The following is a 12,533-nucleotide window of genomic DNA, read 5'->3' on the forward strand; positions in this document are numbered from 1 at the left end:
GGGTGCCGTTTAAATTGGTATTTCCTTTTTCATTTTCATTTCTTTATTTATTTATTTTCTTTTTTACTTTGCTTCTCCCTTATGTGCTACAGATTTGTTCTCGTTGGGTTTAATTCCGAATTTACTACCACTTCCATTTTTTACTGACAATTATTATTTCTCCACAAACACTTTTTGGTATAAAGTAAATATTTAATTTATTAGAAGAAAACTGATTAACGCATCAACGTATAAAATTTGTGCGTACATGATCAAAATATTTCATTTTTAGTTTAATTATTTTTTACTTTCCACATTGAATCTCATTAATAATGTGTGCGTTGTGTCAATAAACATATTTTACATTTAAATTAAGCAAAATTATAATTTCAATAATAGTAAATGAATGTTATCCTATTAGTATTTTGGTAAAGTTGGTATCTCATGTTGAGATTTATAAAAAGAATAATGTTATATATAAATTTTAAATATACAAAGTTTTTTGTTAAAATAATTATTAAAATAATCATAACACAGTTTAAATAATTTTATTACATTGATGGCGTGAGGCAAACTCATGATAAAGGGTAAAATTATTACTTTTTATGACCGGTAAAATAGTATATGAGGATAAAGGTTGGTCGCCTTCCATCTCCTGCCAATATATTATTATTGTTTAAAAATTTTCACTCATCATTTTCGCTATATACATTATATATAATTTTTTTTTTTTTAACTAAATGTGTGGAAAATGACTGAAGAGTAGAAAAATTTAATTAATATAAAGCATAAATTAAAAAATAAAAATAAAGATAATGTATAGAAATGAGAGTAGCAAAACTCTATTTGTTTATTTAAACTTCGTGCAGGTATATTATGTGAACTAGATTAATGGGCAAAGCAAAGAAGGTCACCGCCAGGTTATCGAATCTATGCTATCTAGATTGAGCACAAGCGACAATAAGGCGGCGTTTAGCGAGTAGTAAAGAATCCGATGGTTGTGGATAACATCCAGCGCCAAAACGACATCGTTGCGAGAAGCCCAAGAAAAGTTATTATAAATCTATTGTGGTGTAAGCAAAATTAACGTTAGTCGCCCTACAAATTTCAGAATTATGTTAAGATTAAGATCACTTAAAAAGTTTTTTTTTTTCAAAAAAATAATTAAAATCTAAAAATGGGAGAGAAACAAAATATATAAAGGGAGTCCGAAATATTTATTAAACACTTAAAATTATTGAAAAATTATTTAAACAAATATAAATTCTATAGAACTCATTATATAAGATGTTTATTTTTCTCATTTTGTTTTAGATTTTACAAGTCTGAACAAAGACTACACGACAGTACGTACTATATATATGGGACTCTTAACAGATCATCGTGCTCATTTTTGTAAGCTTGGCCCTCATGTCTAATCTTAATTATGTGCATTCTTTTCCATTCCTTTTTGGTGGTAGCCCCACTAAGTACCAGTACTACTGTTCCGATCCCTTTGTTGGTTTCGGTGGCCAGCAAGCTGAAAGCTCTTCATCTTCTACTCGAGAGAGATGCTTGTCTCTTAGCTTTTCATTCACTCTCAATCTCAAGTTCACTTTTTCCTTCTTTTTTTTTGTTTGGGTTTGGCACTTAGCTACTTTCACTTTTACACCTCACATGTGAAATGCATTGCATGACGTCTTATTAAAGAATCTTTACATGTTTTTATCAGATTTGCTGCTTGCATTTTTCTTTATTATCTTCATCACCTTAAAGGCTAGAGATCTTTATTCTTTGTTTGCAGGTTAAAGCAAAGCTCAAACGGATTGGGTCATTGGGAAGTTGCTTTTAGCCCACTTAATTATAATCTGTATCAATGTTTCCAGTGTTATCCCCAGCTATATAACTAGAGATTATTAATTTAATAAACCAAACAATATCATTTAATTACCTCCCGACATTTTCTAATAGCTTTTCATGAGGATTAGTGTGAAGTATAAGGAAGCCAAAAGGAGAAATGGACAGAGAAACAAAAAAGTGAAAAAAGCAGCAGCTGGCTAGTGAGTGAGCACTACCAGTGGAAACTCTACCCATAAGGCAGGAAAGGTCCCGTACGTAGCTAGAAAAAGATCATGGAGTAATTGTAATTGCATGATGCACATCGAGTTGTGGGGTGGAGGGTTTAATTTCCAAAATTTCCATGCCTTGGATTCTACGTAATTATCAAGTAGTATGTATACTAATCAATAGTAGGCTTAGTTCCACTCCAACATGTTCATGAGATGAGAGACAAAGCGCATGCGTGCTGTGCCATTATACGTACCCGGCCCCTTTTTAAGTTTGGGGCTCAACATAATGTTCATTTCTCTCATAGTCCTTAAACATGTGCTCCTAATTATGGTAGGTTGGTGGCCTGTCGCTCTCATGTCTCTTCGCCCCCTCCACTCCTCTTTTACCTACTCAATCACAAGTTCTACTCACTTTGCTCCGACGCTCCGATTGATTCCCCGTGCCGGATATATCCTACAAGGTTGGAATGTTCTTATCTTTAACTCGACCCGCCCCCTTCAAGAAAAACCAAAGGAATCTAAATTTTTCCCATTCCAAGCAACTTCAAGTTCTCCGTACCTTTTCAGGGCAACTATTTGGTTATTAACGTACCTGTAACTGTTTGTATGTTTCTCCTTAGAGCTTCAAACATTTATTTTTTTACATTACTTATAAGCTGGTAAATTTGTGAGGCCACGTCACTCATAAAAAGAATTTAAAACAAAAATATTTCTTATACCAACTGATATGATAGTTTTTTATATCAATAATATATTTGGTGTGTAAGCCTGGTTGGTTACACAGATAAAATTATCTCATCTCATATAATTATTATAATTTTTCTAAACTCCCACGTAAAAGATAATAAACAATTCAACTTTTTTAAATTTTAAAATAAAAATAATATTTTATTTAACTTTTAATTTTTGTCTCATATCATCTCATCTATATGTATAACCTAACGAGGCCTAAGATTGTAAAAATATTTTATTTTTCAATTTTTGGGCCAGACCTTGCCCATATGATTAAGGATAAATTATGCCTAGTAGGCTGGCATTAGGCTGAAGTGTGAACCCAGGTCCAGATGTTTGGAAAGCGTTGCTGTGTGAACCCTGAGCCCGTTTGAATTCACTAACTCCATATATCCTGCGAGATAGAATGGGCCCATGTGTAATAAACTAAAAGAAAATGGAAGAGAAAGCTTCACGTTATGGATGTGCAGAGAATGCTCTGTCAAATTATATATTCCAAAATCAATGATTCTGTACAGGCTAACGAGGCTCATATATACAACTTGTTGTAAATAGCCTAACTGACACTAACTGAAAAAACTAACTGTACAGCTCATTAATAAAGAAAAAATAGCAAAACAGAATGTCAAAAAAAGAAGATTCTAATATTAACGACTTGTAGCTGCATTAGAAGGTGATTCACGACTTGTAGCTTTGGTGGACTCCAATACCCCCCAGCAAAGTGGAGAATGGATGTTGACAATTCCCAACTTGAGCAAGTAGATTGAAGTAGGGGTGGGCAGCGGGGGCCCGCCCCCCGCTACCCCGCCCCCGTCCGCCCCGCCTCCGCATGGGCGGACGGGGTACCCCGCACCACACATGCCGGGACGGGGGACCCCGCCCCGCTTTTCCCCCGCCCCGCATTTTATATTTATATTTATAAATATATATATTTTATATTTATAAATATATATTTTTATTTTACAAATTGTATATATATAATATATTACAATTTGTTAAACTTGTTCACAAGAATCACAAGAGAGTGAGACTTGTTCATCACAAGCTTGCATATGCCATGGGCACCCTAGGCCTCATTTATATAGAACTCTAAGGCCATACAAGAGTCTTACTTGAGCAATGTGGGACTTACTGTTAAGTCTCACATTGCTCAAGTAAGACTCTTGTATGGCCTTAGAGTTCTATATAAATGAGGCCTAGGGTGCCCATGGCATATGCAAGCTTGTGATGAACAAGTCTCACTCTCTTGTGATTCTTGTGAACAAGTTTAATAAATTTAAAAATTAGTAATATAATTTTTATGTTATTAGTTTTTAAATTATTATATATATAAATTTTAATTTAAGATTTAATTATATAATAATTTGGGTCTAAAAATAATATTTTTAGACACAAAAATTTTTTTTAAGCCCATTGAAATATGGGATTCTTGAAGTGGGCGGGGGGCGGGGCGGATGGGGTGTTCGCCCCGCCCCCCCGGCACCGGAGCGGGGGGCCCCGCCCCCGCCTCACGGGGGCGGGGGGCGGATGAAAAATTGATCCCCCGCATCATGCGGGGGCGGGGTGCGGGGAAGGGGTGCACCCGCCCCGCATGATGCGGGTAGCACCCCTAGATTGAAGAAGAGATGATGGTAGGGCTTTTGTGAGAAGATCAGCTCGTTGAAGATGAGTGGACACATGATCTGTAACAATGGAACCTTCGAAAATCTTGTCTCTAATGAGATGGCAGTCCAATTCGATGTGCTTAGTTCTTTCATGGAACACGAGATTGGCTGCAATGTGAAGGGCAGCTTGGTTGTCACAGTATAGTACAGCTGCTTGAGGATGAATTACTTGTAGGTCAACAAGAAGAAATCGAATCCAAGTGAGTTCACAAGAGGTAGTAGCCATTGCTCTATACTCAACTTCAGCTGAGGAGCGAGATATAACATTCTGTTTCTTAGATTTCCAAGAAATTAAGGAGTTGCCTAAGAGCACACAGTATCTAGTAACTGATCTACGGGTGTCTGGGCATGATGCCCAATCAGAATCACAATAAGCTATTAATTGTAATTCAGAAGAAGCTGAGAGCAATACACCTTGGCCAGGTGCAGATTTAATGTACTTCAAAACTTTATGGGCAGCAGCTAGATGACTTATGGTTGGTTTTTCCAAAAATTGGCTCAAGGTCTGCACAGGATAGCTAAGATCTGGTCGAGTGATGGTTAAGTAAAGTAACCTGTCAATTAATCTTCGATACACAGAAGGGTCAGCAAGTGGTAGACCATCATCTTTGCTAAATTTCAGATTTTGTTCCACAGGAACTTTCTCGAGTTTTGAGCCCAAAACTCCTGAATCAACAAGTATATCGAGCGCATATTTGTGCTGACAAATATGTATTCCTTTGGGGGATCTGGCTACTTCAATGCCTAAGAAGTATCTCAATGCCCTGAGATCCTTAATCTGAAATTTTGCATGCAAACAATCTTTGACAGCAGTGATAGAGTCCATGGAATCACTAGCCACTAAAATATCATCCACATATACTAATAGTAATGTGAAAGAAGTGCCATTTTGTAGTGTGAAAAGGCTATAATCAGCCTTTGATTGAACAAAACCAAAATCCAACAAACATGAAGTAAGTTTGGCATACCATTGCCGAGAGGCTTGCTTTAAGCCATATAGACTTTTTAAAAGTTTGCAAACTTGTCGAGGTCCTCCTTTTGTATAACCTGGTAGTTTGTTCATGTAAATATCCTCCTTTAAGTCTCCATGGAGGAAGGCATTATTGACATCAAATTGATGTACATGCCACCCCTTAATCGCAACAAGAGAAAGGAGACACCTCACAGTAACCATCTTGGCCACTGGTGAGAATGTCTTGTGGTAATCGATCCCTTCCTGCTGAGTATACCCCTTTGCAACAAGCCTTGTTTTCAATCTTTCTATGCTGCCATCTGAGTTTCTCTTGATTTTGTAAACATATTTGCAATCTATGGCTTCTTTATCAGGAGGTAAGTCAACAAGAGTCCAAGTATCATTTTGTTCCAAGGTTGACAACTTAGTTTCCATTGCCTTACACCAACTAGGATCTTTAACAGCTTGGAAGTATGAGTTTGGTTCAAAATCAGTGGAAAGATTAGAGGAAAAAGCTTGTAAAGTGGGTGAGAAAGAGTGATAAGAGAGATAATTATGCAAAGGAAAAGTACAACTAGTGGTAAGGGGAGATACCTGAACCATTGCTTGAGATTCTGGAGTGAATGCAACCTGCTAACAATGGAAATCTTGTAGATAACTAGGTACTGTTCTAGTCCTAGATGACCTACGAAGAGGTGGTGAGGATGGAGTAGGAGGTGAAGAATTACTGGTATCGGATGAGTCATGAAGGACAAAGGGTGGATCAGGTGCTAGTTCGATGTCAGAGGATTGAAGGTCAGCAGGAATGACTTGAATGGGTGATGGACAGTTGGTATTAGTGGACTCTAAAGGGAAATGTGACACTGGTTTAGAAGATGATATTGGTTCTGGAAAAGGGGAAACAAAGCTGGAGTTATGTTGAGATTGACCAATGGATTCAATAACAGAAAAAGCATGGAAAGGGAGAATAGTCTCATGGAAAATGACATCCCTAGAAATAAATGTGGTGTGGGTTTCAAGGTCCAATAACTTATAACCTTTTACCCCAAAGGGGTAACCCAGGAAAACACATTTCTTCCCTCTCGGATCAAACTTTCTTCTACCATGTGAAAGGGTTGATGCAAAAGAGAGACATCCAAACACCTAAGATGAGAGTAACTTGGGTTGACATTGAAAAGAACTTCATGCAAAGTTTTATTTTTCAGCAAAGGAGTTGGTGTTCTATTTATGAGGTGGACTGTAGTAAGAATGCAATCATTCCAATAACACAAAGGGAGACCAGATTGGAAAAACAATGCACGGGCTACATTCAAAAGATGTTGATGTTTTCTCTCTACTATGCCATTTTGTTGAGAAGTCTCAACACAAGATCTTTGGTGTATAATTCCCTTTTGGTTGAAGAAATCAATCATTCTAAACTCAAGACCATTATCACTTCGAAGTATTTTGACTTTGGTGTTAAACTGAGTCTCTATCATGTTGCAAAAAGATTCTATACATTTTCTTGTTTCTGATTTTGCTTGAAGCAGGTAAATCCAAGTGGCCCTAGAGAAATCATCAACCATGGTCAAAAAATATTTTGATCCATCATAAGCTACAGTGGAGCAAGGGCCCCAAATATCACAATGGATTAATTCAAACAAAGTAGAGACACATGGGAACTTATAGGAAAAGGAAGCTTGTGTTGTTTTGCAATAGGACAAATATAGCAAGGAGAATTTTTATTCCAGATGATGTGATCTTTTACAATGGGGTCCTTGATCAAACTAAGCCTAGAATCTGAAATATGACCTAGGCGACAAACTCATCATTACTGGTTTTGACAGACATGGAAATTGAAGGAAAAATAGGTGACATATGAGATAAAGCATAAGCCAATGCAGCAGGTGGAACAACAACAAGCAGGAGCTGATAGAGGTTGCATTTCACTTCAGCCATCCCAATCGTGGTCCAAGTGGGAAGGTCTTGTATGAAGCATGTGTTAGACAGAAAAAATAAGCAAGTGGTCAAGTTCTCTGTGAGTCTTTTAACAGAAATAAGGTTAAAAGAAAAAGAAGGCATGCACAGAACATTACTAAGAATAATATTGTTTGTGAGCCTAACAGTACCTAAGTGGGTTACAGGCATGCAAGTGCCATTGGGCAGCTTGACATTATATGATACTGCTGTGACATTGGATTTAAAAAATGAGGGGCTACAGATCATATGATCTGTAGCTCTTGAATCAATAATCCAAGGAATATTGCTTGGATTGAAAGAATTAGAAAGTAAAGAAGTGCAGCACAGAAACTCGATACCAGACACTTTGGAAGCCTTGAGTGCTGTTGGAGTGACTTTAAACATGGTTTGTGCTTGGTTTACTGAAGGAAGAGAGCTGGAAAGATCCTTGTGTTGGAGTAAGGTGATTAGTTGCTGAAATTGCTCCTTAGTAAAATTAAACTTGTCCTCCTGCATTTCCTCCTGAGAGGACTCAACACATAAGCTGCTCTGATTTGCAAAGGTGTTTGATCCCTTGCATTTGTACAGTTTGTGACCAGGGGGATATCCGTGGAGTTTGTAGCATCTTTCAACAAAGTGTCCTGCCATATTACAGTGGGTGCATACAGGGGCTGGTGCATTTCTAGCTTTGAAACAATTCTCCAAGGTGTGCCCTTGAACTCGACAATGAGTGCAATAGGGTCTATCCCTTTTTTGAGTCATGAGTTGGTTCTTTGTGTTGGTCTTGAAGGAAGTTTTAGTAGCTAATACCATAGAGTCAGGGGTTGGAGAAAAATTTGTGAGTTGGTGATGTTTCTCTTGTTGTTGGATTAGGGAGAAGACTTTATTAACAGTGGGGAGTGGTTCAATGAGCATTATCTGATCCCTAGCATTAGCATATTGATCATTAAGACCCATAAGAAATTGTATGACACGGTCTCTCTGGTGTCTATCATTCAGAATACTTAGCTGACCACAAGTGCAAGCAGGAATAGGGTCATAAATGGCTATTTCATCCCAAATAGTTTTGAGGTTACCGAAATAAGTGCTTACCGAGTCTCTGTCTTGACGAAGGTTGGCCAAATTCCTCTTGAGCTGAAAAATGCGAGGACCATTCTGTTGTGTAAATCGGTCCTTTAGTTCTATCCATACAGCTTGTGCATCATCAACAAAAGCTATGCTGGATCTGATATCCATACTTATGGAATTTTGAATCCAAGAAACCACCATGTCATTACATCTCTCATATTGATCAAACAAAAGGTCATTTTCACTAATCGGTTTAGAAATGTTTCCACTAATGAAACCCAGTTTGTTTTTCGCTCTAAGTGCTCGACGCATTGCCCGAGACCAAGTAGCATAGTTATCAGTGGTGAGGAGGTCTGTAACAAGAACAAGTGCTGTGTTGTCACCATTTTCAACTCGGTAAGGGTTGTTTGGGTCTGTGAGGTTGAGGAAAGGGGGAATCTGGTGTTGGGTATTTTGAGGTTTTGGTGATTCTTCCGCCATGCCTAAAAAAATGAAGAGAAGAAAAGAAGGTTTTGCAGATTCAATGAACCTGGCGCTCTGATACCATGTAATAAACTAAAAGAAAATGGAAGAGAAAGCTTCATGTTATGGATGTGCAGAGAATGCTCTGTCAAATTGTATATTCCAAAATCAATGATTCTGTATAGGCTAACGAGGCTCATATATACAGCTTGTTGTAAATAGCCTAACTGACACTAATTGAAAAAACTAACTGTACAGCTCACTAATGAAGACAAAATAGCAAACAGAATGTCAAAAAAAGAAGATTCTAGTATTAACGACTTGTAGCTGCATCAGAAGGTGATTCACGACTTGTAGCTCTGGTGGACTGCAATGGGTGGAAAAATGGGCTAAGTTGAGAGCCCGCTTCTCAAAACTTGAGATCATAGTTACCGTTAAGGTGATACATTAGCATCTATTCTCACTGTGTATTAGAGACACCCAAACATGTCAGCAGCACCTTTGCTCCCTCGCTTCCATTCTCCCTTTCTTGCTTGCCCTCCCAGGCTCTCTTCCACAGCCTCTTCTCTCTTGTACAAACCAGTGAGAAATCAACGGCCACCAGCGTCTTATCCATGCATTCGAGCTGCTGAGCTTGATCAAAACACGGTTCTTTCTCCTCCCACATGTCAAGGCAGTGGGATACAACCTTAATCACATGTATGGTTTTATGTGAAAGTTGCTTTTTTCTCTTGTGCCGCCAAAAAATGGACCAGAAGAGATTTACAATATATACTTAATTAGTAAGATAATCTTGATAACAACTCTCAGCCACAAATGGAAAGACGAACTGCTACAAACACAAAATAAAACTAACAAACTGATGTGGTTTCATGAAATTCATCAGATCTACTTTATAATAAACGTAACTTTATAATTTGACATATCATATCAAGTCATATAAGTTTGTGGGTTTACCTTTGTATAATCCATTTGTTGCTAAAGTATTTTCCAAATGGAAAATCACACTCCTGAATGGAGATAATAAGATTGACACGAAATTCTAAACTACACAAGATCATTGATGAGCTCAATTATATTGGTTAAAAATATAATACAAATAATTAAAATCTATCTTTTTCTATTAGTTTAAACTTTTTGGACAAGTGGTGATTTTACATAGTATCAGAGTAGAGGTTCTAAATTCGAACCATGATTCTATACTTAATCACATTTAATTAAATATTTCAAGTGTTGAGCTCACTCATTGAGTAAGAGTCTAGCTCACTCATCGAGGGAGAGTATTAAAAATATAATACAAATAATTAAAATCTACCTCATCTATTAATTTAATTCTTTAGAACAAGTTGTGATTTCACATTATCATCTTGTGCATTGTGTAAATCTAGGTTGAAACTTAAATGTGGCTCATAAAATAAAAATAAATAGATTAAAAGTGGGTGTTTCTATATTGGGATTGTTTTGGATATGTTTCCTATATACTGCGAGGCCTCCTCACCAACACAAATTCAAAGGAAAGCTCGAGGGTAGTCAGGAGACTCTTTGATACCTAAATCGGTTTTCTCTATCGAAATTTTGATAGAAGTTATTGCTTGAGTTCGTATGTACCTAGTGGCCTGCTTTTATACTAGATATGGGGAGCATCTTGCATCCATTATCAGGAATCAGGATTCAGGGAGCAATCCCATCACCTTCATGCTTTACCCGCCTAAGGCATTTAATGTGATGTAACGTATCGGATAAATGTAACTAATACGACATAGGTCTCTGACAAATACGTCGACAACCTTTTAGCCTATGTCAGATGCACTTGCCTTTTCCACTCTTAGGATGTGAGTGATGGTTATTTTTCTCGCATGTCCTTCAACAATCACAATTCACAAGTGCCAAAGATAATCACTGTGACGTTGCATACTGAAGAAAAGTAACTAATGTGGTGTGGGTCTTTAATAGTGTCAGCAACCTCTTGACCTACACAGACAACACCTGTCATTGTTAGAGCTTCATCATTTTCCTCGATCCTCTCGTTTTTATCACTTCGAGGGTTTCTTGGCCAGTTAGGCTTGATTCTTGGGTCATGAGATGAGCCTTTGTTTCCCATGGGGCTTTGGGCCAAATAGACCCCAGGGCTAAGAGACGAGTTTCTTATTTCCAGTTGGGCTCTGCTCGTTGGCTAAGGCGGTTTTCACCCCTACCATTACCATGCTAATTCTCATTAAACTTGTTCAATGGAAATCAATTACTCACTTTTCCATTTCTTTCTCTCTTTTTTATTATTTATCTATTACTATTTTGGAATCACCTACTTTTGACCTGACGATTTAATTTCTTAGACTTCGTTGGGAATGTCGTTTGGCTTCCCTTATGTTATTTTATACTGGTGCTTCACAGGATTTGAGCAGATCCGTATCCCCTTCTCTGACACGGGGTGATGGATGTCAACCATCGCATCCTTTTATTTTAAAGACATCGTGCTTACTTCTCTCCTTTTACCATGACCTTTGCCTAAGTCTGTAATCGAGCCGAGCCAAGTTTTGAACTGCCGAGCTCGACTCGATTAAAAAAACTCTCGAGCTCGAGATTTTTGATTTTTTTTTTGCTCGATCTCGGCTCGATAAATCAAGCTTCCAGATCGAGCTTGAGCTCGAGCTCGATCTTCAAGAGCAAAACAAGCTCGAGCCGAGTTGGCTCGACTTTGCTCGACTCGAATAGTATTTTTTTAATTTTTATTTATATAAATTAATAAAATAAAGTATTAGAGAAATAAAAAAATGCATGTAAGATAACTTAATTTTTTTTTCCATTGTATCCATTTTCAATTTAAATAATCAATAAATGAACTAATGGTAGTAATTTAAAAATATACACAAGGGCCTTCAAAGAAAACCACAAAAGAAAAACAATTATTTACATCTAGAAAAAAAAAAGAAAAAAAAAAAAGAAAATATTGACATAGGAAATCTAATTAAATCAGGGATAAGAGTGCATGTCGAATAGAATATTTAGAATTATTATTCTATAGTATCTCTATAAGCATCAATGGTTAAAAAGATTATTTCAAATAAACAAAATACATGTAAAGAGACTTCAAAGTCTAAGCTACATCAAACTTTGAAATCTCACATAATTCTAAATACATAAACTAATAGAAGTTGTCATATATTTTAACTTCCTTGCATTTCTTTTATCAAAATTATTTAACCATAGCAAATATGTTTAATGAGGTTTGACAAATAACAAATTTTAGTAGAAATCAATTTTGATAAACTCCAGTTCATGCTATCGTCTTTCAATCATGTTCATAACTTTAATAAAAGTCAGTTCATAATATCATGTTTCAAAATATCAAAGGACCCTGCATGTGTACCCAACAAATATTTATAAGTATTTTTGCTCCCCTACATACACAAGCTTGAATTATACATAAGTATTGCATTGCATAGCATCCATCCATAATATCATATTTCAAAATATTAGTTATAATATGAAAGAACCCTGCATGTATGCCCAACAAATATTTATAAGTATTTTTACTCCCCTACATACACAAGCTTGAATTATACACAAGCATTGCATTGCATAGCATCCATCTATAATATCATATTTCAAAATATTAATCATAATATGGAAGGCCCTGCATGTATGCCCAACAAATATTTATAAGTATTTTTACTCCCATACATGCACAAG

The 12,533-nt window shown here is 36.7% G+C and overlaps 1 protein-coding gene across 1 annotated transcript; it reads right to left on the minus strand.

Moving 5' to 3' along the window:
* Positions 1 to 7,166: 7,166 nt before the first annotated feature.
* On the minus strand, positions 7,167 to 8,861 carry LOC122316364. The gene has a single exon (XM_043132891.1). It carries the CDS (start codon positions 8,859 to 8,861, stop codon positions 7,167 to 7,169), a length of 1,695 nt encoding a protein of 564 aa, XP_042988825.1.
* Positions 8,862 to 12,533: the final 3,672 nt, after the last annotated feature.

This window comes from Carya illinoinensis, chromosome 7 (genome assembly GCF_018687715.1).
Source record: "Carya illinoinensis cultivar Pawnee chromosome 7, C.illinoinensisPawnee_v1, whole genome shotgun sequence".
Taxonomy (NCBI): Eukaryota; Viridiplantae; Streptophyta; class Magnoliopsida; order Fagales; family Juglandaceae; genus Carya; species Carya illinoinensis.

Bases quoted from the DNA above. Each gene is read 5' to 3' on its own strand.
- LOC122316364 (XM_043132891.1), bottom strand. From the start codon at position 8,861: ATGGCGGAAGAATCACCAAAACCTCAAAATACCCAACACCAGATTCCC.